At 36.8% G+C, this 25,886-nt stretch overlaps 2 protein-coding genes across 6 annotated transcripts in view; one reads left to right on the top strand and one right to left on the bottom strand.

The window, feature by feature from the left end:
- The window catches only part of LOC149052135 (uncharacterized), a 268,018-nt gene extending 250,754 nt beyond the window's left edge, over positions 1–17,264 (top strand). The window contains exons 10-25 of the mRNA XM_089180305.1: positions 10,975–11,034; positions 12,030–12,228; positions 12,932–13,039; positions 13,232–13,319; positions 13,563–13,653; positions 13,720–13,769; positions 14,047–14,164; positions 14,257–14,360; positions 14,816–14,918; positions 15,027–15,177; positions 15,293–15,374; positions 15,531–15,597; positions 16,306–16,394; positions 16,557–16,677; positions 16,945–16,986; positions 17,100–17,264. Of these exons, the coding sequence (XP_089036431.1) occupies positions 10,975–11,034; positions 12,030–12,228; positions 12,932–13,039; positions 13,232–13,319; positions 13,563–13,653; positions 13,720–13,769; positions 14,047–14,164; positions 14,257–14,360; positions 14,816–14,918; positions 15,027–15,177; positions 15,293–15,374; positions 15,531–15,597; positions 16,306–16,394; positions 16,557–16,677; positions 16,945–16,986; positions 17,100–17,264 (1,638 nt within the window). The remainder of the gene's footprint in view (positions 1–10,974; positions 11,035–12,029; positions 12,229–12,931; positions 13,040–13,231; positions 13,320–13,562; positions 13,654–13,719; positions 13,770–14,046; positions 14,165–14,256; positions 14,361–14,815; positions 14,919–15,026; positions 15,178–15,292; positions 15,375–15,530; positions 15,598–16,305; positions 16,395–16,556; positions 16,678–16,944; positions 16,987–17,099) is intronic.
- Positions 1–25,886, bottom strand: part of LOC149052148 (replication factor C subunit 1-like) — a 117,707-nt gene that overhangs the window by 45,908 nt on the left and 45,913 nt on the right. The window lies entirely within an intron of this gene.

The raw sequence follows: 25,886 nt of genomic DNA on the forward strand, positions 1-25,886 counted from the left end.
GGCTTTCATTGAAGTTGTGAGTTTATGATTAGTGTTGGTGATTGTGATTGGTATACCTGGACTACTTGCCGCGAAACATTTTTTTCTCTGCTCTTCAAAAAACGAATTAAATATTAATGATATGACCCCAAGCAATATTTACCATTTTCCTTTTCCTATTTACTCACAACAAACTTTGGACGTAGCTGCTGTTTATGAGAATGCTGGTCAATTTAAATTTAATGATGGCCGCTTTCAATAGCGAGTAAAATCTGTTGAGACAATGTCTTCACAAGCAAAAGATAGCTTCATAAACTCTCCATCTTTTACTACATCGTATGAGAAAAAAGATTCTTGCCCTTCCTTGTTGATGTTCTCTCACTGTTTCACATTGATATACCAAGAAATTTTTTTTCGTGCAAAAATAACTCTTAAAAAACATTGAACAAGATGAAAGAAGCAGGAGGAGTAGGAGATATCAAATTTATGTCATTTAACATAATGATTCGCTTTGCATGGTTCATTCAGTTCAGACACTTTAGTTCGCGATTTCTTTAGCTCATTGTCTGATAATCGAAGCTCATAATCTAGGTTCCCCGGTTGAGAGTTCTATTAACTGTAAATGACTCTTTATCCCAAGCTTGTTACCAAACTAGTAACGTCTCTGTAAAGGATCCTCTCCTGCTTTGCCAATTCGATAACCATCTGTAAATAATCAATTTGTTTTTATTGTATTCTTCAGCTTAATATCTTGATACTTGTACGAGTCATAAAGGAGATGACCAATTTGTTGCAGCCAACAAGGGAAGAAGACCATTCTCAGCAAATACGGTACGGTTCACAACATAAAATTATAACAAAATAGTGGAAGAGGTTGCCATGTCTTCCTGTGAGGCTCTATTCGCCCAACTTCCTCATTCCCTAATCAGTAAGGCCTTACGATATCTAAATCTGAAAACTCCATGTTAAAGGAAAATAAAGGAATGTTCTCTTTTTAACTCCTAGAATTGGCATCAAAGCATGCGTGGTGATGATTCCCCTGCTGGGTGTCACGTGGCTATTCGGTCTCCTCTCGCCTGTACATAAAGCTCTCTTTTACATCTTCACCGTACTTAACTCTGCTCAGGTCAGTGTTCGATGGTAACATTCAAAATCATTTAACCTCTATCATTATTTTATTTTCTAACCATGTAAGACATCGTTACAATTGTCACATGGAATTTTTTGGAATTTTGAAAACAAAAAGCTATTAACTAGGCAAGATAAGACAGACCTCTTGAATTACGAGATATGCAATTTTCCTTCTTTCTTGGAAATCTTAATAGATATTTGACTAGTTTGTTTGCATATTGTAAAAAGTAATGATCCTAATATCATGTTTCTGCTGCAGGGTTTCCTGATTTTTGCCCTGCACTGCATGCGAAACACTCAGTAAGAAAAAAACATCAAACCGATTATTAACTCCATATCATCAGTCTTTAGTGTTTCGATAAATATCCGAGTACTAGTGCTAAGAACCATATTTCATATTGCTCGTCTATCTGCAGATCAGAGAGCGATTCAAAAGAAAAATGAATGTTGTTTTTCCACCTTCTATAAAGAACAACTCCACAAGGAAGAGCTCACAGGTCAACCCAAGTGGGGCCGGCGATGTATGCGATATTGCAGTCTTGTGCTGAATTTAATCGAAATCGCACTCAACTTAAATAACTGGATCCAGCCAACCGGAAATGACAGTCAATTGCTTAGTACAATCACTTATTTAACAGCAATAAGTCGGTTACGATCGATCTGACTTGCGATCTGCTGCTAAAAAGAGGTCTTTCTTATCATTATTGGTTAAGCACTCAACTAGCTGTAATTATAACCTATCTTCTTTAGGATTATAAGTTTATTTTCTAGGCGATCGTGTATTTGCAGGCAAGATTCATAGAAATAAACCTATAAATCTATAAATTTAAATTTCTAATGGCTCAGTACGTTGATGACTGTCCTTCGACTAAGACCACAGTCTGCTACAGACGAGGCGGGAATTTTTGCCTGGATATCATGACTCTTCTTTCTTTAAAAACCACTCTCGCACGCAGCTTTTATCAAATTGATTTACCTTTTGATTCTTGCGCGCTAACTTTATGCGCTTATTGCATGATTGTTTCATATTCGACGTTTCACTTGTTAAGTTTACAAACTTCTCACCCAACGCTGTCATTACTTTTAACAATAAGCTATGGATAATGATAACTGAAGCCTAGTCATGCAGATATGAAAAAACCAAGGAACTTTCTGGAGCATTTACTTAGGTAACGTAGTTATGATGTAAATGCACTACCAATATAGTTGTGTTGTGAGCTTCCGGAATTGAGAATGCTTTGTACACAAGGCCTGACAGTCGTGCAGCAGCAGTACTTGTTGTTGTCGGGAGTGACTGACTGTTCAGAAAGCTATACCGAGAGAGAGCTACTGTGGAAGATTGTTAATTTGGAGGCATTTTAGAGACAACTGTGAGATTGTGTTAGTGTTGAGCTAAGAAACAGTTTGTGGTGGGCTTCAATCAGTTTATTTAAGGATAATTATTCTACTTCCTTTAATAGTCACTCTTTGGTAAGAATATTACAAGCTGTTTAATAAATTAGTTGGGTTTGTTGATAAATGATGTTCTTTCTGTAGGTTAAATAATAATAATAGTCTCCGCACATAACGCTGACATTCAAAGTTGTTGCTTAATGAATAAGTAGATGAATACGTAAATTTTTTAATAAATAAACAACTAATTTAGAAAGAACAGAAAAACCCTTATGATTGGATCTTTTGTGGATCAGTTACATTTTTGTTATTCGCTATTCCTAAGATAAGGAGTATCGGTTTGAATCGAAAATACATCGATTGATAGGGAATTCAACTGGGCCAATGTTAGCCGGAAATTGCATAAACCAAGAGATTATAAACTATTCGGTACATATCCTTCAACGGTGATTAAAGAACTTTTACACAGAATATACTATTTAAAGTGAGAAGCGGAGACGAAGCGTTGAATAGGAATTTCAACAAGCCAGAAAAGGAGTCGATTATTTACAACAGTCTAGGTTGTGTCATACCCATTTATAAATGTACTGGATGACGAAGCGTACGATTTAGGCGGAAGAAGTAAAAAAAAAAAGAATTATCTTGGAATATGCAAGTATATTTCTATCTACACCGCGCAAATGCAATAGGCTAAAGCGCTTAAAGCTTCGATTGACTCAATACATCGCAAATAGGACTAGGGAATATTCCAGAATAAATAATCAATTATTCCTTGAGCGCATAGAGTTTAGTAGTAGAGTATAATGTCTCGCCCACAGAGCACATCACTCTGACCCAGGAACGTCTCGCACAAAGAGCATTTGACCTCACCGCTCCTTCTAAAATGTTGGAATTCAAGCATTTGAACACAAAAGTGATGGTCTGAATGACGCTTTTGCAGGGAAGAGTTGTTTTGGAGGCTGAACATTAAACTATGGCCGTTAGCTTCCGTTGGTTTTCTGATCAAGTAACGATTAACTTTATGTAAACTCACATCGAACTCATGATCTGAGATAACCGAGAAGAAATCCTTTGACTCGGAGTTTGCCGTGGTATAAAAATAATAATATACCTTCATTAACACACGAGTGAGTTAGTCTATCACTGTTGAAGGCATACGTAGTAATTAGACCCACCAAATGAAACGCGCAGTATGTAATAGGCGAGATGAATAAAAAGGAATCATTTCCATTTATGCATACGAACAGATGGCATACTAGCTTTAGCTGGCCGTTGATAAAACAGAAGTTTGTTTAGGACAACTTCCATAGAGCAGAGCTCATAAAGAAACTACAATTCTTAACATCAATTACTTTTGACGGAGCTGCTTCTTTGCAAAACTTCAATTAGGCAAAGTGTTTTATAATGCGGTGGATTTTTTCGATTGTATTAATAAAAACAATGCTCTACATCTGGTGGAAGCTGCTTTTTGTCCATTGGTCCGTCTATGACAGAAAGAACAAAAATGGAGACAAACGCCATCACCATGTGATCAGAGATCATGATTTGCATTAAACTCTAAATCGTACGAAGGGGTTTTACGAGGATGCCGCAAATCCGCAACTCTAAAGCGTGGTGAATCAACATAATAACTCTCAACGGCAACCTTTGATTATCTTGGTTACGATGAAGTGGATGATAAATGGCCATGAATCCGTCAAAATTTCCAAAACCCTTTTAACATGCTTTGTGCTGGGTAAGTACGACGCTAGTTATTCCTGTTTTTTCTTGGGTAGCTATGACACCGTCGAAATTAACTTTCCATTTTTCAAATATTTATTTCGATTTTTACTCCTACGGAACTCTAATAACGAAACAAACCGAACTCTACACATGTCTTTTCTAACCTATTGGTCCATCATTAAAGCAAAACTTGGGGATCTTTGTATCATCAACATTATCATTATTTTAGGTTTCTCAATATTTTTCACTTTCCCTATAAGTGCAAAGATAGCTATTGACAGCAACCTATATTAGTATCGTGCGCTTCATGAATTGCGAGATGAGTACAACTGAGTCCAACAAAGTGTGCAATTTTTTTTAATATCTTGACTTTCCATTTGCAAAACATTTATATCGATTTCGGGACGTCCTGTGAAACTCAGCCAAACCAATCCGTGAAAAAAATTGTCAGGTGGCGGTTATTTGGCACTCTTAATTAAAACAAAACATACCAGACTCTAAAGATGTCCTTATTAAACTCTTAGTTTATAACTGAAGAAGGATCTCATTTAAATTGGATTGCTGAAGCAATTTAAACATAATTGATTTTCAGAATAAGCTGAGGGGTTAATATGAAGTGCACTCACAGAGATATAATTGAAATAACCCTTAGAAATATAACAATTTTTTATCTGTAAAAATTCAGAAATCAACTCCATTTTTTCTTTTTTGATTTATGCTCAAATAAAAAAAATTGGGCTTTTAATAAAGTCCTCTATCCAGTCATGTTTAATGGATTACCCTGAAATTCTACGAGCAGTACGGGCGATGATGTTACTTGGTTTGAGCGAGAACTTTTGATCCAGTTAACCGATAACCGTGAGTGAAAAGCTCAAAGTTTACGGGGAAAATGGAGAAAATCAAAGCCAAATGAACTCATGAATGTATTCCCAGTGGATCAGGACCTAAAAGGTCAATGCCGATTGAAAAATTGGGCAGTTCTTCGCTGGTTTCTTCGGTATTTCTAAGAGAAAGAAACTGCACTGCAGCTTAACAAGACAGAAATTCTGAAGCCAGGTTAGAAAAAAAAGCTCACGTCATCTTATTTACGCACGGGCGTGCGTAATAAAGATTTTGTTCATAGCAGCTCAATAGGACTTGAATAGGGCAAGCACGCGCGCTATGTTATGACATATTATGTCTTGAAATTTGATCTTGCTTCTTAAAAGTAAATATTGTTCACAGATATGCTCAGCTCACCTAACTTGTGCGTGTGAGCGGTGAATGAATTTTAAAGCGCGTATTAGTAGTTGAACATACTAATTTCCGGGACACGTGTTTCAAAAGAAAAATTGAATTACCCTAGTATTGTCCTTTTTTGCATCGACTACAGCTGGAAAACAGCGATCGAAATTGTACGTCTCACAACTTTTGTCCAGCGCGCTGTGGTTAGGATAATCTAGCCGACGCAATTTTCCCTTGCCACAAGTTACAAGGCGTGTTCATGACAGGACGGATAATGCATGCACTGTAAGTACCTCCCGTTGTTCCATACAAAGCCTTAGAAAAGTTTTCTAAGGCTTTGTATGGGACAACGGGAGGTACTTACAGTCCACGCGTTTTTCCGTCCTGTCATGACTGAGATCAGTGAGTGTATGTATGTTATTTTGAACATAACGAATCGAAGTATTTTATTTTTCTGTGTGTTTGCGTGTGTGTGTTTCTTGTAGTTAGTGAGAAATGTTATTTACTGTCAGGGAGGTCCGTATCGGGTAAGATTGTACCCGAGGTCTTGACTACCGGTACTTTAGGGAGAGTGGACAGTTTTTCCCAACATGGACCGACCTTGGCTGGTAAATAACAGTTTTTTCGTATACTTTACGAAATGTTTTCCAAAATACCCTAATGAGTCAGGGCTGTAATTACGGCAAGGTCCTCCATGAACTGAAACATTTTTGAGCGATTAAGTGGAACAGACTGAGGTAATGCAAATTAAAGAACGGCTTCACCGAAATATTTTTAATTGTGTAAAGAAAAAGGTGATTTAAAAGACTTCCGAACAGAGTTTCAAACATTTTTCGTACAAATATCTGTCACAATCTGACACCTGTCAATTAGAAAGCGCGCAAGAAAAAAACACATGTACGCTTTATAAAAATCAACAACAACAACAGCAACAACAACCACAACGGTGCAGGTTTGTTGAACAAACTTAAGTAAAAAGTAATTGTAAGTAAATTCAAGTCTATGTTTTGAAATTGTGGGATTTTGCTCGCTTGTTTGGTGCAATCACGTGTGTAACTTGTCTTTCATCGAGAGGGGGAGTTTTTATGCACCTTTTTCTCGTTGAATTCCTTCGTTATCTGTTGTGAAATTAACGTAGCAATGTCTAATTTGAACGGAACTGCAAAGACTTATCGAAAGCGTATTTGAAGTATACAAGACTTCGCTCACTGGTTTTCAAGGGACAATTTTTTTGAGAATTCACATATATAAAACGAACAAAATTTTCATCAATGAATTCAATTGTAAACAAATACCTCACAATTTAACTCTCTGAATTACTTCTAATAAAGGTTTAGGTTAATCACAAACGGATATAAAGGCAGTTGAACTGCCGTCTTTTGCTGAATCGAAATCGCACTTAACTGGATCCAGCCAACTGGAAATAACAGTCAATTACTTCGTACAAGCACTTAGTTAACAGCAATCAGTCGGTTGCGATCGGTCTGAGTTACGATCTGCAAGTAAAAATGGTAATTCCGTTCATCTTTGTTTAAGCACTCAACTAGTTGTAAACGTAATCTAACTTCATGATTATAAGGTTATTTTCTCGGCAATCGGACATTTGCAGGCGAGATTCGACGTAATAAACCAATCTATAATTTTTTTTTTATTTCTAATGGCTCAGTAAGTAGACGACTATCCTTCGAATAAGATTACAGTCTGCCACAGACGAGGCGGGAATTTATGCCAACAAATCATGACTCTTCTTTCTTTAAAAAAGCACTCTAACACGCAGCTTTAATTGAGTGTTTTGATTTTTTGATTCTTGGACGCTAACTCTCTGCGCTTACTGCATGATTATTTCATATTCGGCGTTTTACTTATTGAGTTAACAAATTTTTCATCAAACATTATTACTATTAACAATAAGCTATGGATAATAACTGAATATAAGTTTCTAGAAATTTTGCCTTCACTACACAACCGAACACATTCAAAGGTTGAGGCATGGGCGCGTTGGTCAGCTAGGCCCAAGATATATTTTAATTGTGACAATGAATTTACAACAAAGTGGATAAGAGATACATCAAGTAACGTCCTACATGCGCCAAAGCCGGACACGTAAACCCCAAAAACCTCTTGTTAGGAAAATAGGGACCGTGTACCCCCGACCAACTGCAGTGGCGCCACCTTTGGGGTTTTAAGGTTGATCTATAAACAATGAAGAGAATGAAGAAAACAAATCATATCAGGCTGATTACACAATAAAAATAAACCTTATGGGAAAGTGCTAGTGGCAAGGCTGACCGTAGAATGCCACAAGTTTCTCAACGATCTCTTCTTACAAACATACTACCCATGAGCCTTCGCGTACTACGCTCGCACCCAGTTCTCTGTTCCGTGTCGGCAAAATATTAATTTATGTCAATACCGATTATCACAAATTACATATTTCGAGAATGCCTAGTCATGCTGACATGCATACCAATGAACTTTCTGCAGTTATGATTTAACACTAAAAGTATAGTTGTGCTGTAAGGTTCCAGAATTTTCTGGAATACTTTATACATAAGGAGTCAGTCGTGCTGCAGTAGTACTAGTTGTTGTCGGGAGTGACTGACTTTTCAGAAAGCTATACCAAAAGAGAGCTACTGTGGAAGATTGTTAATTTAAGGGAACTTTAGAGACAGCTGTGTGATCGTGTCGATGGTGAGCTAAGATATAGTTTGTAGTGGGCTTCAGTAAGTTTATGTAAGGATGAGTATTCTACTTCCCGTTAAGAGTCGCTCATTGATAAGAATATTACAAGTTGTTTAATAAAATAGTCGGGTTTGTTAGAAAATAATTCTCTTTCTGTCGGTTAAATTGTACCATAATGATACTAATAGTGCTGGCAGCTAACGCTGACATTCAAATTTGTTGCTTAATGAATAAGTAGATAAATACGTAAATGTTTGAATACATAAAAAACTAATTTACAAAGAACAGAAAAAACCCCCTGGACTGGATCTTTTGTGGATCAATTAAATTTACCCATTTGTTTTTAACATTCTTAAAATAAGGAGTATCGTTTTGAATCGAAAATACAACGATTAATTGAAATTAAATTGGGGCGATGTTAGGCGGAAATATTTCAATGAGCCTGGTTTTCAAATATCACTACAGCGGAGACGTAGCATTGAAGAGGAATTTCGACAAGCGTACGATTAAGTGGGAAGAAGTAAAAAAAAAAGAATTATTCTGGACTATACAAGTACATTTCTTGAAAAAAATGGTTAAATTGGTTTAGTTTTTCCTTTCTCGTCGATATCTGATTTTCTGAGCGAGCTGAGGCGCCCACTCATAAAAGATAATTAAAACAACTCGTAAAATTTAACAATTTTCATGTTTTAACATTCAACAATGGAACTCCTTACAGCCACATGGAGATTCTTTTTTTTTTTTTTTTAAGCTTTATTAAGAGAATTCTGTCTTTGGCTTTTAATAAAGTCCTCTTATTCATAATGTTTAATGGATCACCCCAAAATTATACGAGCATCACGGACGATGATACTTTGCGGCTCATGTTCCTCATACCAGGGTCATGTACAAAGAATTCCAGCCTTAAGCCTTACTGAGAGCCTTCGGATAAGGCGCTATTCAAATATCACGGTACCCAAACCGTTAGAGTTTTCAAACTATTGTTGAGTTATTAACACTGCTGACTAATCGTCAAGTTGGACGCCATGGACAATTAAAACACATTTCTCTTTTAAATTATTCTTTTTTGTACTCGAAAGCAAACCTTATACTTACCTCATTGCTTTTACAAAAAAAAAATTAATTACAAAAATGGGGTCCGTAGGTTCTACGGTCTGCTGATCCATAGTTTAGTAACACCATGGATATGGGAAAATCCTCATAAAATTTTGGAGACCAACCCCTCAAGATTCAAACTGTGCAGGAGTTTTAATTGAGCGGTCAGATTTGATACCTGATTAATTTGCTTAACGAAATATCGTCCCTTTCGAATTGTTGCGAGCTAGAGCGAAACATTTTTTTCATCGTTTTATAGTTAAGTTGCACTCCGAATACCCGTTTACCCGAGGGTCCACTTTATCCTTAAAAATGTTTCCCTTGTGTAACAAGTTTTGTTCAGCTGGTTGGTAAATTGCACAGATGCTGCATTTTATTTAAATTTCTCCGTCTGTTCCCTAAGGAAGGAAATAAAAATCACGGGTAGATGTTACAGGGCATATAGCAAATAAATGCATTAGTACTAGTCTAACTCGAAATCTAATAAACTTTTCATTGTTTCAAATATTATTCTTAAGATAACAATCAATTTATTTTCTCATTTTCTCTTCTACAGTAATCTTTCATTTGTTGATGGATTTGCCAGGAACAGGTAGGGCAGTGTAATTCCAATTTTAACATTTATGTACCTTAAAATGAACGGAAAAAAGACAACATCTGACTGATTTCGCTAATAACTAGTCACAGACTTTGTGATTTAAAACGTCAGTTGGAGAGCGAAACAAAAAAGTCGAAGAATGACAGTGCCACGGTGCCACGCTTGACGTTGTCTCCTACACAGCTGTTGTTTGGTCTCGTCGCACAACGCCCTCTATTCCCCGTCAGAGTGAGAGAGAGCGCGTTGTGATGGAATTTGATCGGTGGAAAACAATTCAAGCACGTGGAAAACTGCAGTCCAGTGATTGGGAATGTTTGATTGTTGTTTACATAATACGCGACAAAAGTAAGTTGTTTGGCGTGAGCGTTGTGAAAAAAGGAGCAGATAAAACACCTTTAAACTTAAAAATGATGCAACAAGTTAAATGCAAACCTTTCATATCCGGATAAATCTCGACCTCAATCAACGAGGCTCTTACCAAGGCTAGAAACCATTTCACTTATCAAATGAGTCCAAAATGTCTGGTTTATGTAATTCTTTATGCACGGCGCCCCGACTCCATGACATCATTTACGAGAAAACAATACTCAAACACTGTGAGATATCCAAATGCTATGACGTAACTGGTGCGAGATACATACCCTAATGTGGCAATCTGATTATTATGAGACACATACTAAAAAAGCGAAAGTCTGATTGCTGCGAAATAAATACCCTTATGCGGCGATCAGATTAGTGCGAGCAACATATCATTCTACACAGAAACATAGTTACTTTTTTATGATGAAAATTACGAAAAAAAATTATTTTCGGTGCAGGTCCAAAGTAGCGCTTAACTTGAATGGTAGCGCTGCTCACAACAGAACAGTTTGTTTACTTTTAATTTTGGATTAATTAATTCCTCTCTATTGTATTTGTATTAGTTTTTTCAGCAGATTCAGCTCCTGGACAGAACTTTTTAGTGCAGGACTCGCCCTCGCACCTGCCCTGGCTCTCGTCATCGGCCTCAATCTCGCCATCGCCATCTCCATCGCTGTCGCCATCGCTGTCGCCATCGCAGCTGGTATGTTTTCTAAATAGTCATTTACCATTTTTATGCATGTCATTTTTCAGGATCTTCTCTGTGACACACATGTTTTTTTTAATTTTAGGCAAAGGAGTATGTTTCAAAATTATGCGGAATAAATATTACCAGAGAGGGTTCCATACAGGTATCCAAACTTTTTAACTTTTTAAACGATAAAAAGTAATTATTACATGCACACCGAGATTTAAGCGCCAAAAAGCATCGAGATAAAAATAGTCTCTTCACGCCAGAGAAGCCAGAGAAGCCAGCTCATTAGTCCTACGATTTTTTTCACCAGTGAAAAACGACGTATCGATTTTCACCGGTGAAGATATCTGTGTTGCTTACTCGCCTTTCCTCTTGACTGAAAAATAACGCATTCTAAGAGCTTAGGCGTATTTTTCTTTAGAAAGATGGCTTCAAATCAGACAAACCGTTTTCAGAGCCTAAATTCATTAGTAGAAGAGTACACAGAAGGACAGGAAAACAAAAAACACCAAGAAAAATACAGAACACGATGTTGCTCTGTTCCACGAATTTCTTGTTTTGAAAGGCGGAACGAGTCTCGAGTTTTCGCGTCTGTATTTCAAAATTTAAACTTTCGTAGAACTATTTCGACATACTTTCAGAATGTCTTGTTTTAATTCTAACTAGTTCTGACTTTTAACGGCGTTTTTGCTTGATGATTTAAAAGTAAAGTATTTTACAAGGAAGCCATTTCAGTGCAACTCTCGAACTGCGAGGCGGTTTGACGCGCGTTGTTTTCCTTTGAAAGAAAATAAAGATAAGTTTATCTTTGAGTTCTGTTCGCCCATGAATTTCGGTATGTATATAATAAATAAGTTATTTCACGGTTAGTTCGCTTGTGCGATTTTTATTTACTCTTTGTGTGAAAATCGCACGCGCTCACCAACCGTTTAATAACCTATAAATATATAACCTTTAAGGATAAACCACCATTCAAGCCATATGAGGGGAGAATGGTGAGAAATAATCCAGTCTCCTAAAAGAGTTCTTTGGCCAATAAATACCCTGAACACCATTTGGGGCCTCCTGCTGGACTTTTTCCACATCTTTAATATGAATTGTAAATGTGAGACTGGCTAGTCAATAACATGGAAATATTTTATATAATTGTAGGAGGCGGTTGCTGTGTTTGAAGATTTCACCTTAAAAATCAAAAACATCACAAAAGACAAGGCAGGCAAGGAAGAGGTTAAAACACTGAGAAAATCCATCTTTGAGGTGGCAGAGGCCGTCGACAAATTTGCTCTTAATTATAGCAAGCGACACCAGAGTGGAATGAAGCCCTCAGAAAGGATCCTTTCACCAAAAATGGGTGAGGCTGTGGCACTCAATTCTGTTTAGTTTCAAAGTGTATTCTATAGCTAGATGATATAAGAACTCAGTTATTTACTCAACTTTCTAGAAACGTTGTTGTTGGATGTCATCGAATTATCTGTTTTTTTAAACTTGACACTGATTTCTCGCCGTGGAGAAGGAAATTCAAGGTATTCTTAAACAATCAACAAGTGAGAATCGGAATCCTTCAAATTATGAAACCTTTCTCTTGCTCTGTCATTGGAAACTTTTCTTAAATAATAGATTGGTGAGTAACACTTTACTAACTGAAGTTGACAAATCTAACAAATACTTTCTGCTTACTTCATACTATACACTGGGCTCAAAATTGGCCTACCGTCTGCAATGCATATAAATGCAAGATTTTTAACCGTACTTGTAAAAAACTCCACAGTGAACTCTAAAGTTCTCCAAAGAGACAGTTCGAGGAACGAATTGAGATTTGACAATTTTAGTCCGTCCAGTACTTCTCACTTTTTCATCAGTTTTACATTTAAAAACGTTTTATAAATGGTTGAAATCGTCGAATAGTCCTTCAAGGGCAAATGAGATACAAAAAATACACATCCATCCAATAAGATTATTAAATATTTGTGTATACCACAAAGCGCATGTTTCTGTAGTTGTGCTATTGCAAATTTCACTGTAGGTGCTTTCATTTGTCATTTTTTTCCCGACAGTTTTGGTCATTCAAAAAGCCTATCGCCAGAATGCAAGTGGCCTCCTCTTTGAGGAACAACAATGGCAAGCGAGGATCGACATCGCTTCTTCAAATTTTGAGGAAAATGGTTCGTATTAACTATTGTGGTAACTTCACAACTTTTAGTATTACCTTGGTTTCTCCAATAGAAATTTCTGTATTGAAATAAAGCCTCATATAAATGCGCCTCCTTAGTTTACATAGTCTATCTTCTTTAATCATTCGCCTTCGTTATAATGTTGTTTAATAACTTTTTTGTTGATTTTTGGGGGGTTTTAAGGATCACTGGTAGTTGCGTCTGTGTACAAGGATCTCCATGACCTACTTCTGACAGATCAAGCCGTCAGGAATGAAACAGGCAACCAAAGGTGACGTTACTTTCATATTATTCCATGCCGTTTACCCCCAAAAACACATAACTCGGAAACTCATAAGATCTAAGTTCAACTAACCTGAACTTAGAGACTTTCCAACAACCCTAACTAAGAATGGAAGACTCCCTGTTTGTCTCTGACCGTTCCACCTTCATGAAAAATTCGCTTGAATCTATCAAAAGTATGTAATGTTGCTTCCTTGCTTCTGAGCCATTTTCAAATACAATTTCTTCATAGGTATATCAACTCCAGGATTATGGCCGTAACTGTGGACCCCAAGCCAAAGAAATTGCGAGAAAATGTCATCCTAAAGTTCAAAAACCTAAAGGTAACATGAAAATTAGCTGCTATGCGTTGTTTTGATTTATTCTGACAGGATAGAATCCATTTTCAGGTCTTGAAAGTAGAGAAGCACTGTATGTTTTGGAGTGGCCTCAGCGAAAGGTAAAAATACCACCATTTATTATTGTATAGTATCTATTCCTTCCTAAATCAAACTAAGTTCGGAGGAGAATGAATGAACTTTCTCAGATGTTTTTGTGCAGATAAACACTTTCCTGGAAGCCAACATGTTGTCGTATTTAGAGAGAGGAAGTCTGATTGAAATGTTCTCGCAACTAGGACTACAATGGAAGAAAAATTATAAAACATCACGTCTTCCCCAAACATTGAATAATTATGTGCCTTTTTGTTAACTTTACTTTTTTTCCATGTCTGACAGCTTTTCAGAGGAAGGATGCCATGTAGTTACATCAAAAAGCAACTCAGAAGAAACAGTTTGCAGCTGCAATCATTTGACACATTTTGCCGTTTTAATAGACTTCGACAGTAGCACAAAGGTAATAAAGTTATTTTTTTCCTTATTCAATTATTTTATGGACTCAATGAACTAACTCATTTTGTCCTTTACTTTTTCTTTTTTTTTACACAGCTCACTGAGGAGGACGAAACAATTCTGGAAGTTATCACCCACGTGGGACTGAGCCTTTCCATCGTCGGGATACTTTTCACATTCATACTTTATTCTTGCTTCACGTAAGTAATGTACCTGAATAATAATGAGGTAGATTCTTAACTCCCCTCAACAAGGTTGATGATAAAAGAGATCCCAATGCAAATCACCATGCAAACAAGATCATGCATGTCGGATAATTCACAAATTCAAGCTACAATTCATGCCCCATCAAGAACGCTTGGACAACTCGTGGTTTCACAGTCTATAAATTGTTTAGGTTTAGACATTTTTCCGTAATATTTTCCTTTTTGTCCTTTCTGAATACAAGTATATTTAATAATAATATTATTGAATATTTACTGGCTTTTTCTCTTCTTTTGCTGTCAAGACTTAGATAATATTTTTGCCATATTGTTCTGTCTTTTAATTCAATTTTGCTGTGTTTTGCTGTTCTTGCTGTCTTCAATGTGTCGTTATTGTTGTTGTTGCTGCTGTCTCATTGATTCTTTCTTTTTTTTTATTATTATTTCATCAGAGATGTTCGTCAACCTCTCTCTCAAATTCGACTGAGTGTTTCTATGTCCCTTGGAGTTGGACAGATCATCTTCCTAGCCGGGATAAACGCCACAGAAAACAAAGTCAGTGGCTTCTCTTTCTATTCATAGAATGAATTTACTCTTTGCACCGTAGATATCTTGTCGAAAGGAGCACGTTAAGAGTTATACGAAAACTCTTTCTTTTCACAGGCTGCCTGTGTTACAATATCAGCTCTGATGCAATATTTCTTCATGGCCGCTTTCTGTTGGATGCTGGTCGAGGGAATTTATCTCTACTTCTTCGTTGTGAAAGTTTACAACATTAACACCAAGATGTACATGTATCACGTCATCTCATGGGGTAAGTTCATAATTTTACAACATCCACTGGTAACTGTAACCATGCTTTCAGATCGCCAAATCTGGTGTTGTTATCCAGCGAAGTGTTTCGATTCCCTTCCTTTCTTTATGGGTAGGTCTTCCAATGATCATGGTGGCCATTTCACTTGGCATCGCTGCTGGAAAAGATGGGTTACAAAGCTATACGAGTGATAAATAGTAAGGAAAATACTCAGCGGTTTCTTTTTGCTTTTCTCCTTTTAATTCGTTTCATTGCATTTTTCTTTTATATGTTTGTATACAGTTTAGAATCGGCATTATTTCATTAGCTGAGAATTTGTGTTTCTTTATTGTCTTTTACTTCTCTGAGTTTAGTTGCTGGCTTTCCTCGACTAACAACCTGATCTGGATATTTGTCGCCTTTCTGGCTTTCATTGAAATTGTGAGTTTATGATTAGTGTTGTTGATTGTGACTGATATACCTGCTCTAATTACCGCCAAAGATTTTTTCTCTTCTCTTAAAAATAGGAATTAAGTATTTGCCATGCGTCCCCGCACAATATTTACCACTTTCTTTTTCCTATTTACCCACAATAAACTTTGTACGTAGTGCTGTTTTCGGGGATGCTGGTCAATTTAACCTAGTGATGGCCTTCAATAACGAGGAAAACCTGTTGAGACAATGTCTTCACAGGCATAAGATAGCCTCATATATTCTCCAACTTTTACTACATAGTATGGAAAGGAAAAACCTATCCCACTTCCTCGTTAATGTTTGTCACTGTTTCACATTGATATATCAAGATATGATTCTAGCGCAAAAATAACTCATAAAGCAATATTGCAAAAGGGGAAATGAGTAGAAAGAGACGGAGATGTTGAATTTATATAATTTATTGCGAGGCTTCACCCAGCGTAATTCATTCAGTGTGGACACTTTTGTTCGCGATTTGTTTAGCTCCTTGCATTGGTAGAAGATCAAAGCTCATAATCTAGGTCCCCCGGTTGGAAGTTCTATTCCCTGTACAGGACGCTATACCCGACCCTTGTTACCGAACTGGTAACGTCTTTTGCGAGAAGGATTCTCTCTTACTTTTGTGATTCAACTACCATATCTAAGTATCTAATTTATCTCTATCGTACTTTTTAGCTTAACATCTTGATACTCGTACGAGTCATAAAGGAGATGACCAATTTGGTGCAGCCAACAGCGGAAGACAACCATTTTCAGCAAATACGGTAAGATTCCCAACATAAAACTAAAACAAACTAGTAGAAGAGATTGCTTTTGAGGCATATTCGCCTAACTTTCCCATTCCTTAATGAGTAAGGCATCACAATATCTAACGATGATAATTAATTGTCAAAGGAAACTAAAGGAATTTTTTTTTCAACTTCTAGACTTGGCATCAAAGCATGCGTGGTGATAATGCCCCTGCTGGGTGTCACGTGGCTATTTGGTCTACTTTCGCCTGTACATAAAGCTTTCGCCTACATCTTCACCATACTTAACTCTACTCAGGTCGGTGTTCGATGGTAACTCTCTAAAGTCATGCAATCTCTATTATTATTTTACTTTCTAACCAAGTGACACACCATTACAATGGTTAGTTATATTGATTAGAATTCTGAGGAAAAAAAAGCTGTCAACTATGAAGGAGAAGACAGATGCTTCTCCATTTATGAGATATGTAATTTTCTCTCCTTCTTGGAAATCCTGATAAATATTTGAACAATTTATTTGTATATTGTGAAAGGTAATGGTCTTGAAATCATGTTTATGCTGCAGGGTTTCCTGATTTTCGCTTTACACGGTTTGCGAAACACTCAGGTAAGAAAAAACATTAGACCGATTCTACACCAACTGCATCTCATCAAGTGTTGGTGTTTCAATAAATATCCGAGTGCTAAGAACCATATTCCTTGTTGCTCGTCTATCTGCAGATCAGAGAGCGATTTGAAAGAAAGATGAACATCGTTTTTCCATCTTCCATAAAGAACAACTCCATAAGGAAGAGGTCACACGTCAATCCAAATGAGGTTGGGAATGTATGGGCAGTTGGATTGCAGTCTTCAGCTGAATTTAAATGGAAGTCGCACTTAACTTAAATAACTGGATCCCGCCAGCCGTAAATAACAGTCAATTACTAAGAATAATCACTTAGTTAGCAGCTCTTAGTCGGTTGCGATCGGTCTGAGTCATGATCTGCAGGCAAAAAAAACTTATTCTCTTCATTATTGTTTAAGCACTCAACTAGTTGTGATTGTAACATATCTTCTTCATGAATATAAGTTTATTTTCTAGGCGATCGTATATTTGAAGGCAATATTCATCGAAATAAACCAGTCTATAGATTTAAATTTCTAATGGCTTAGTATCTTTATGACTGTCCTTCGAATAAGACCACAGAAATCGAGAATGCCTATTGATGCCCACATTCATACTAAGGAACTTCTGGAGAATTTTACTAGGTTACGTAGTTATGATGTAACACCACCAATATAGTTGTGTTATAAGCTTGCGGAATTTTGTGGAATAATTTGTACATAAGTACTCAGCGCAGCAATAGTACTTGAGTTGTCGGGAGGGATTGACTTTTCCGAAAGCTGTACCGAGAGAGAGCTACTGTGGAAGATCGTTAATTTCGAGGAACTTTAGAGACAACCATGAGATTGTGTCAGTGGTGAGCTAAAAAATAATTTGTGGTGGGCTTCAATCTGTTTATTTAAGGATAATTATTACTTATTTCAATTTATATTACCAGTATAGTTGTGTTGTAAGCATCCGGAATTTTCGAGAATACTTTTTGCATTAGAACACAGTCGTGCAACAGTAGTATTTGTTGACGGGAGGGACGGACTTTTCAGAAAGCTATACCGAGAGAGAGCAACCGTGGAAGATTGTTAATCTTGAGTTACTTTGAAGACAACTTCAAGATTGTATCAGTGGTGAGCAAAGAAGTAATTTGTGGTGGGCTTCAATCAGTTTTTTTAAGGATAATTATTCTACTTCTTTAAGAATCGCTCCTTGGCAAGAAGATTACAACTTGTTGAATAAATTAATCAGGTCTGTTGATAAATGATGCTGTTTTTGTCTGTTAAATTGTATCGTAACAAAACTAATAGTCTAGCTATCGCTGACATTCAAAGTTGTTGCTTAATGAATAAATAGATCAATACGTAAATGTTTGAATAAGTAAACAACTTATTTAGAAAGAACAGAAAAAAACCCCTTATGACTGGATCTTTTTTTGGATCAGTTACACTTACCCATTTTTTTTCGCATCCCTAAAATAAGGAGTATCGTTTTAAATCGAAAATGCATCGATTAATTTGGAATTAAATTGGGGCAACGTTAGCGGAAATGGCATAAACCAAGAGATTTTAAACTATTCGGCACATCATTAAAACAACGATTAAAGAACTTTTACTCAGAGTATGCAATTTAAAGGGAAAAGCTTAGCGATAAAAATGCAGAATATTTCGATGGGCCTTGTTTACAAATATCACTACAGTGAAAGTTAGCATTGCAGAGGAATTTCAACAAGCGAGAGAAGGAGTCGATTATGAAGATGTGCCTAACAGTTTATAATAGTCTAGTTTACGTCATACCCATTTATAAATAAACATGGATGACGAAGCGTGCGATTAAGACGGAAGAAGTTAAAATAAAAATTATTCTGAAATATACAAGCACTTTTCTCTCTACACTGCTCAAATGCGATAGGTAAAAACGCTTCAAGCTTCGATTGACCTAATACATCCCAGCTAAGACGAGCGAATATTCCAGAATAAATAATCAATTATTCCATGAGCGTGGAGAGATACTGGGAGAGTAGAATGTCTCGCCCACAGAACACATCGCTATGACCCAAGAACGTCTCGCACTAAGAGCTTTTGACTCGCCGCTCGTTCTAAATTGTTGGAATTCAAACATTTGGACACAAAAGTGATAGTCTGCATGACGCTTTTCTAGGGGAGAGTTGTTTTTTAGGCTGAACACTAAACTTTGGCCGTTAGCCACCGTTGTTTTAAAGGCATACGAATTAATTAGCATGTCATAGGCGAGATGAATAAATAACAATAATTTACATTTATGCATAACGAACAGATGGCATACTAGCTTAAGCTGCTCGTTGATAAAACAGGATTTTGTTTAGGACAACTTTCATTTAACAGAGCTCATAAATAAATTACCGTTCTTACCATCAAATATTTTTTAGCTGCTTCTTCTACAACACTTAAACTACAAAAAGTATTTTAATACCGTGAAGTTTTCCAATTTTATTAGAAAAACAATGCTCTACATCAGGTGCAAGCTGCTTTTTTTCCATTGGTCCGTCTATGACAGAAAAAAATGGAGACTAACGCCATGAACATGTGTTCAGAGATCATTATTTGCATTAAAATCTAACTCGCACGAAAGGCTTTTTACGAGGATGCCGCAAATCCGCAACACTGAAGCGGTGTGAATCAAATATAAGTGAATCTGGCAAAATGTTGAAAAAGCCGGTAATATGTTGCATGCTGGGTGAGTACGACCCTAGTTATTCCTGTTTGTTCTGCAGTAGCTATGAAACCAATGAAATTGACTCTCCATTTGTAAAATATTTATTCCGATGTTTAAACTTACGGAACTCTAATAATGAAACATGCCAGACTCTTAACATGTCCTCTCTAGTTGCTGTCTAATTATTAAAGCTGATTATCATCATTTGCGTTATTATTAGTTTCTCAATATTTTCTCTTTCCATACAATGCAAAATAAATGAAAAATAATCACCCGTAATGACACATTCGTATAAGTTGTACGCTTAGTTAGTACCACTTTAATTATATCTTGACTTTCCATTTGTGACACATTTACATCCATTTTGGAACGTCCTGTGTTCACCAATTTACCAAACCAAACAGAGAGGAAATGTCAGGTGGCGGATATTTGGCAATGTTAATTTAACCAAAACAAAACAGATTTAAAGAAGTCCGCATTAAACTTTCAGTTCTTAATCAGAAGTGAATCTCTTATAAACTGGATTACTGAAGCCTTTTAGATTCCATCTGGTGCAACGTAGGTTTCCTTAGAGCGTTCGGATGAGGCGTTATTCAGATATCGCAGTACCCAAATTTTTAGAGCTTTCAAATTGTTGTTCTGTTATTAACACTCAGAGTAGATGACTGCTAACTGCATGCCAAAGTGGACGTCATGGTTAATTAAAACATATTTTTCTTCTAAATTATTCTTCTTTATGCCCGAAAGCAAACTTCACACTCAACACATTCCTCTTCTTTTAAAAAAAAAATATACGGGCTCTGGAGGTTCCGCAGGTTCCGTTTGCTGCTGAGCCATAGTTTTGTAACTCCCAAGGATATATGGAAAAATCCCCACAAAATTTTGGAGACCAACCACTCAAGATTCAAATTTTGCAGAAGTTTTATTTGAGCGGTCAGATTTGATACCCGATTCATTCACTTAAAATGCGAGCTCAAACGAAAAATTGTTTTCTCTGGATAACACATGATAAGTTTACATCCTTTTCATTCATTTATACTTCGGCTGCGCTCCGAATAGTCCGTTAAAAAAAAATTTTCCTGAGGGTCTATCGTATCCTTAAAAATGTTTCCACATGTGACAAGTTTTGTTCAGCTAGTTGGTGAATTGCGGAGATGCTGCATTTTCTTAATAATTTCTCCGTCAGCTCCCTAGGAAGGTAATTAAATTCATGAATGGATGTTAAAGGGCATGTAGCAAATAAAATGCATTAGTACTCGTCTTACTCGAAATCTAATAAACTTTTTCATTGTTTCAAATGTTACTCTTGAGATAACAATCAATTTATTTGTCCATTTTCTCTTCTACAGTCATCCTTCGTTTGTTGATGAAATTGCCAGGGACAGGTGAGGCAGCTTCATTCCGATTTAATATTCAAGTTCTTTTAAATGGACGGGAAAAAAGATAATACCTGCCAAATTATCATTTTAATTAGTTATAGACTTCCTGTTAAATTACATTGGATTGCGATTCAAAACGTGAGTTGGAAAACAAAACAAAATGTCAAATAATAACGGTGCTATTACCCTGATCTCCCCAAGATCCACTTTTAAAACCTGGCCTGATTCTAATATTTGCTTCAGTGATGTAGAGGGTTTAATGGCCATCGTCTGTTATTAAAATCAACAATATAAAAAAATACTTTCTCGTCTTTATCATTATCGCTTTCACTGTTGTTATCATCAGTATACATTTTTTCGTTTATTTATTTATTCATTTATTTTCTTCTTATAGAGTGCCAACCAACCTGTTTCAAAAACTCCTCTTACATATTTTCAAAAAGCAAAATTTACAGGCCTTTTAATAATGAAGTCTGCTCCATCTTGGGAGGCTATTTAGTCTCCATCGAGACTGAGGAAGAATGGCAGTTTATCAATCATGAGATTCAGAAGCGTGGTAGTTGGAATACTTCGGCTACTAATGCGTGGCTCATTGGTTTGGCGAAGAAAGACGGGGTTTGGATATGGAAGAGTGGAGAACAGCTGAATATTTCGAAATGGCGAGATTCTGAGCCAAATGGGAACGACGAAAGGGCGGAAATATCCATGAACAGAGGCCTCTTTAACAGTATCTCTCGGAACGATAAAGGAGATGCCTACATTTGCGAGATGCCCGGAGGTAAGATCACATTCCAACCATAAAGTATATAATGTGCTGAAACATTAGCAGTCTTGCACGTGTGTCATGAAAAGTGCTCTTGCTTCTTAAAAGTAAAAAAACATTGTTCACAGAACATACTCAGCCCACCTAAATTGTACGTGTGAGCGATGAATGAACTTTTAGGCGCGCATAAGTAGTTGAACACACCGCCCACGAAATTATCCGTGTGTGCTTGTTGTTTTGAACATAACACATCGAAGTACTTTTATTTTTGTGCGTCCGGGTGTGTGTTTCTTGTACAAGTCAGTGATAAATATATTATTCACCGGCTGGAAGGTCTGTATTGGGTAACACGGTGCTCAAGGTCTTGAGCACCGGTAGTTCAGATAAATTGCACAGTTTTTTCCCAATACGGACCGACCTAGGCTGGTGAATAACATTTTTCTTTTCCTTGAAATTAACGAAATGTTTTCCTTAAGAGTCCTAATGAGTTAGGGCCGTAAGTGCGGCAAGACCTTCCTTGAACTGAACAAATTTTGAGCGAGTAAATGGTGGTTGAAACAGATTGAGTTAATGTAAATTAAAAAGAGGCCTCACCGAAATATTTTTATTTGGGTAATGAAAAAGGTAAAATAAACTGAACTGGACAGTAATTTTAAATAATGGGAGTTTGAAGTTGTCTGGTCTTTCATCAAAAGGAGAATTTTAAAGCAGCTTTTTCTCGTTGAATTCCTTTGTTTACTGTTGCGAAATTTACGGTACCAATGTCCAGTTTGAACGGACTTGCAAAGACTTACCGAAAGCGTATTTGAAGTATAGAAGACCTCGCTCACTGTTCTCCAAGGAACAAATTATTTGAGAGAATTCAGATACATAATGAATGAAATTACCACTAATGAATTCAATTGCAAAGAAATACCTCACGTTTTAACTGTCTGAGTTACTTCTAGTAAGGTTTAGGTTAACTACAAGCGGCTTTTAGGCCGCGCGTTAACCCTTCTAATGACATAATTGCTACTAATATTCATCTCAAAACTAATTCTTTTTTACAGGCAAACAAAGTGATCTAAGAGAGAGAAAGAGAGAATTAATAAGTTTTTATCAATCGGCTTGATTTGTTCCAAAACGATTTGCTTAAATGTACTGTCCAGCCGGCAAAACGAAACAAATTCATAAAAAATGACAAGCAATACCGTGCCCGTGGGCAAAGATAGGAAAACCCGGACCGCATTAAGTACTAATAAGATTCCAGGATTCGTTACCATGCCCTCTGAGAAAAACAAATGATAAATGCAGTTCTTTTGAGAAAGGCTATCGGAGAAAAGCGTGTCGGAAGTGTAAGCGATAACCTGAGAGGTATTGCTGGTAGCCTTTAGGTCATGGTTAGACTTGACCTCAGGAATTTAGGGAAATCTAGGATATGTTACTTTAAGGAGGAGGCATCACGGGTTTGAACAAACTAATTTAATTGCAAGACTGACTTTAAATTCTAAACTGCATGAGCTAACTCTAATTAATTTATCTTTAGTTTTTATGTCCTTATTGATTATCGTTACCCAGATAATCTTTTGAGATTGTCGCGTGCACTTTAAAGTTTTGCTCTTTGCCCGTAACAACTGTATACGGTTAAATGCGTATCTCCAGTTGCACATTTATGGGAACCTACATTCACATTTAATTTTACGTTTTTAAGTCTGATTAGATGGAGGAGGAAGAATATGGGGCGGAGTGGGGGAGGTGTCAGCTCAACGAGGAACTAAGTAATATTCAAAAACTCGACTACCAAAATTACATGAATTCACAAATAACCTTATAATCATAATCCTAGCTGATGTGAAGTTAACTAATCCACAAAAGCAGGCCAGGGTGGCAGACGCCGTAGTGAAAAAAGATGTATAGTACTGATTGACACTGATCAAACAAATACATATTATGTAAAAAAAGAAAAAAAGGAATTAATTGGGGAATGAGTCCCATTTTCTGTCTCATTAATTTTTTCCTTTGTTGTGATTGTGATTATAATCTTTTCATGTTATCAATGCTATTATAATTATCACTTCGGTTATCATCATAAGGATAATTGGTATCTTTGTTTTCATCTTCATCATCATGTAGAATGCCCAAAGATAACTTTTAAAAACTCTTGGTACATAATTTCGGTGGATGGAGAGTCCTGGTACTGGAGCAGAGACACTTGCTCAAGTCTAGGCGGGAACCTAGTTTCCATTGAAACCCAAGAAGAATGGAATTTGATTAATGACGAAATTCAAAGACGAAACACTACGAACTATGAAAATAAATGGAGAATTGGTTTAAAAAAAAAGGGCCAGGAATTGGACCTGGGTGAGTGGAAGACCGCTGACTATTTCCAAGTGGGGACAAGGGGAGCCAAGTGGTGAACACGACGCGGCTTTCATGTACAAGAGGTTCCGTAATGGCGAACGGGGCGTGTTTGGAACTAATGAAAGTTGGAAAAAACAGCACGCTTATATTTGTGAGATCCCTAAGGGTGAGTTGATATGTTGTCGCTTTTTTCCTTTTTTGCATTGTTATTTTGAGTAAACTCAAAGGCACTAGAAGCGCTTAAGGGCAATAAACACTTATTTGCCAACGTTTGTGGTACTCACGAGAGAAGTTATAAAACCCTCAGACAGTCAGAATCAAGGTTACACTTACCTTTGCGTAAATTGAAATGTGTTTGAAACAATCTCAATGAATGTTTTCACGATATACATGTCTACCTTCAACCTTGTGAACTGGGGAAAGTTACAGATGGTTCTTTTACTATCACTTTTACGAATAACAACGGTAATGAAACTGATGGTGAATACCAGTTGCAAAGAATTCTCAGTCCAATTGCTTTGTTAGATGATAACACATGATGATGTGAAGTGGGTTTTCTTTTTGTGAAGAGCTTGTGACTCATATCGGTTGAGAACCATGCCAATTATCGTCTTCTGAAACAAATTGTTCTTGAGTGGAAAATTCATTTTTAGCAGCCATTGGTCCCATGTGAATCTTTTTCAGTAGTGTTGGATAATGCGGTTCGAATATCTGATCAAATGCAGGGTGTTTAGAATGAAATGACACGTGAAGTGTAAACATGGAGTGAATCTAATGAGGCCAAATGGAATTTTATTGGTGGAATACAATCCAAGCAATTACCAAATGTTCATCCAGTGCAATGATTGGGTATATTTTGATTGGACTTCGAACGTTGTTTTCATAGTACGCGACGGAAGTAAGCTTTTTCAGTGGCCATTGTATGAAAAGGAGCGGATAAAATGCTTTTAAACTTAAAAATGATACAACAAGTTAAATACGAACCTTTCATATCCCGATAAATCTCAACCTACATCGACAAGGCTCTTGCGAAGGCCACGAACCATTTCATTTACCAAATGAGTTCAAAATTTCAGGTTAATGTAATTCTTTGCGCACGGCCCTCTGATACCATAGCATCATTTACAAGAAAACAATACCAAAACGCTGTGATTGGGGCAAGATATCCAAATGTTATGATGTGATTGGTGCGGGATATATACCCTAATGTGGCAGTCGGATTGGTGCGAAATGCATGCAAAGAAAACGGCAATCTGATCGCTGCGAAATACATACCCTAATGCGGCAGTCTGATTGCTGCGAGCAAAATACCACTCTACGCCCGAACAAAGAACAACAAATAACACGTTCTTAGAAAAGTAAAGCTACAAAATGAATGAATTGACAAAAGCCATTACTTGTTAATCTTTTCCTCTCACAGTGGTGTTAACAGTGGGGATGGTCATGGTATTTATAATGTATTCCAATAATGTCCTCTGGCATAGCACACATCAATCGGTTTTAATGTCCAAGATGGAGTGTTTTGCGAAACGTTCCCCTTTAAACACTGTTGTGTCGAGGAAAGTGATTTAGTTCTCTGATATTCCAGCTCTCAATTTAATAGTAGGGTGGAAACAGTTGTGCGATAAGCTGGAGTAGTGTCTCCTAAAAGGCTAATGTTCTCTCAGTAAGGCCGTCACAACCTGAGATCATAGGTCTATCGACCGGTATAGGTTTGTGTATTTTCGTGAGCGTATAGA

Source organism: Pocillopora damicornis, chromosome 1, assembly GCF_964200805.1.
Source record: "Pocillopora damicornis chromosome 1, jaPocDami1.2, whole genome shotgun sequence".
NCBI lineage: Eukaryota > Metazoa > Cnidaria > Anthozoa > Scleractinia > Pocilloporidae > Pocillopora > Pocillopora damicornis.